Source organism: Eimeria acervulina, genomic scaffold (genome assembly GCF_000499425.1).
Source record: "Eimeria acervulina Houghton genomic scaffold, Eah_scaff1008, whole genome shotgun sequence".
Classification (NCBI taxonomy): Eukaryota; Apicomplexa; class Conoidasida; order Eucoccidiorida; family Eimeriidae; genus Eimeria; species Eimeria acervulina.
The window spans coordinates 1-1,253 of record NW_013550430.1 but is presented as its reverse complement, the minus strand read 5'-3'; the positions used below and the strand labels follow the sequence as shown (position 1 = coordinate 1,253).

Sequence of the window (1,253 nt, the reverse complement as noted above, 5' to 3'; positions counted from 1 at the left end):
TTTTAAGAAGTGTTTTTTGTTGGTTCTTCTGCATCTCCAGCCAGGGTTGGTGTTGCTGCTGCCCATATTCCTCTTGCTGCTGCTGGTGCAATTGCTGCTGCTGCTGCTGCTGCTGCTGCTGCATGCAGACGATGCAAGACCATGCAGCAGTATTTCGTACAGGGCCCGTGTTGGCTGAGGGCGTGGAGAAAATGCAGAAAATAATTCGGCGATTTGCAGACGTTCGAGTGACAGACAAATCAAAGTCTTGGTGACCCTCTTGCTGCTGCTGCTGCTGCTCTTGCTGCTGCTGCTGCTGCTCTTGCTGCTGCTGCTGCTCTTGCTGCTGCTGCTGCTCTTTATGCTGCTGTTGCCGCTGCTTATCATGCTGCTTCTAATGATGATTTTGGTGCTGCTGCTGCTGAATTGGCTGCTGGTCTTGCTGCTGCTGCTGCTACTGATATTGTTGCTCATGCTGCTGCTTCTGATCTTGCTGCTGCTGCCCTTGGTGCTGATGTTCTTTCTGCTGCGGCTCTTGCTCTTACCTTTTCTACTGCTGCTGGTTTGCTAATGTTGCTGCCGCGCTTGCTGCTTCTGTTGCTGCTACTTGTGTTGCTGCTGCGCGTGTATACCCTGAATGCAGCACTGTGTAGTTTGCCCCCCTTATATGTCTCCTTGCTCGTCCTTTGCTGCTGCTGCTGCTGCTGCTGCTGCTACTGCTGCTGCTGCTGCTGCTGCAGGAACACCGACCTTGTGGAGACGATGGAGCTTGAGAATCTCCTTACCCAGGCCATGTTAACTGTTGTCAGTGCGGAGGCCCGCAAAGAAAGCAGAGGAGCGCATGCAAGGGAAGACTTCAAGGTAGGGTTTAGGGTTTAGGGTTTAGGGTTTAGGGTTTAGGGCGTAGGCTGTCGGGTTTAAGGTTTATGCTATGAGGCTTAGGCCGTTTAGGGTTTAGGGTTTAGGGTTTATGGCTTCCTGCAGAGGGTGTAGGGTCTAGGGTCTAGGGTTCAGGGTCTAGGGTTTAGGGTTTAGGGTTTAGGGTTTAGGGTTTGTGGGGTTTAGGAGCGCAACGATGAGGAGTGGATGGTGCACACGTTGTCCTTTCAAAAGGGCAGAGATGTAGAGAATGCGCAGGTGAGAGAAAGAGAGACAAGTGTCTCTGTTGTCTCTTTTACTGTCTCCTCTCTCTTTTGTGTCTCTTGTCTCTTCTGTCTCCGTTTGTCTTCTCCCTGCTGCTCTTGCCTCTGTCTCTTTTTGTATGTCTTTTTTTC

The 1,253-nt window shown here is 51.2% G+C and overlaps 1 protein-coding gene across 1 annotated transcript in view; it reads left to right on the top strand.

The window, feature by feature from the left end:
* EAH_00053820 (succinate dehydrogenase (ubiquinone) flavoprotein subunit, mitochondrial, putative) overlaps positions 1–1,116 on the top strand; it is a gene marked incomplete at both ends in the record, with an annotated part of 6,261 nt that extends 5,145 nt beyond the window's left edge. The window contains 2 exons of the mRNA XM_013397841.1: positions 720–840; positions 1,045–1,116. Of these exons, the coding sequence (XP_013253295.1) occupies positions 720–840; positions 1,045–1,116 (193 nt within the window). The remainder of the gene's footprint in view (positions 1–719; positions 841–1,044) is intronic.
* Positions 1,117–1,253: the final 137 nt, after the last annotated feature.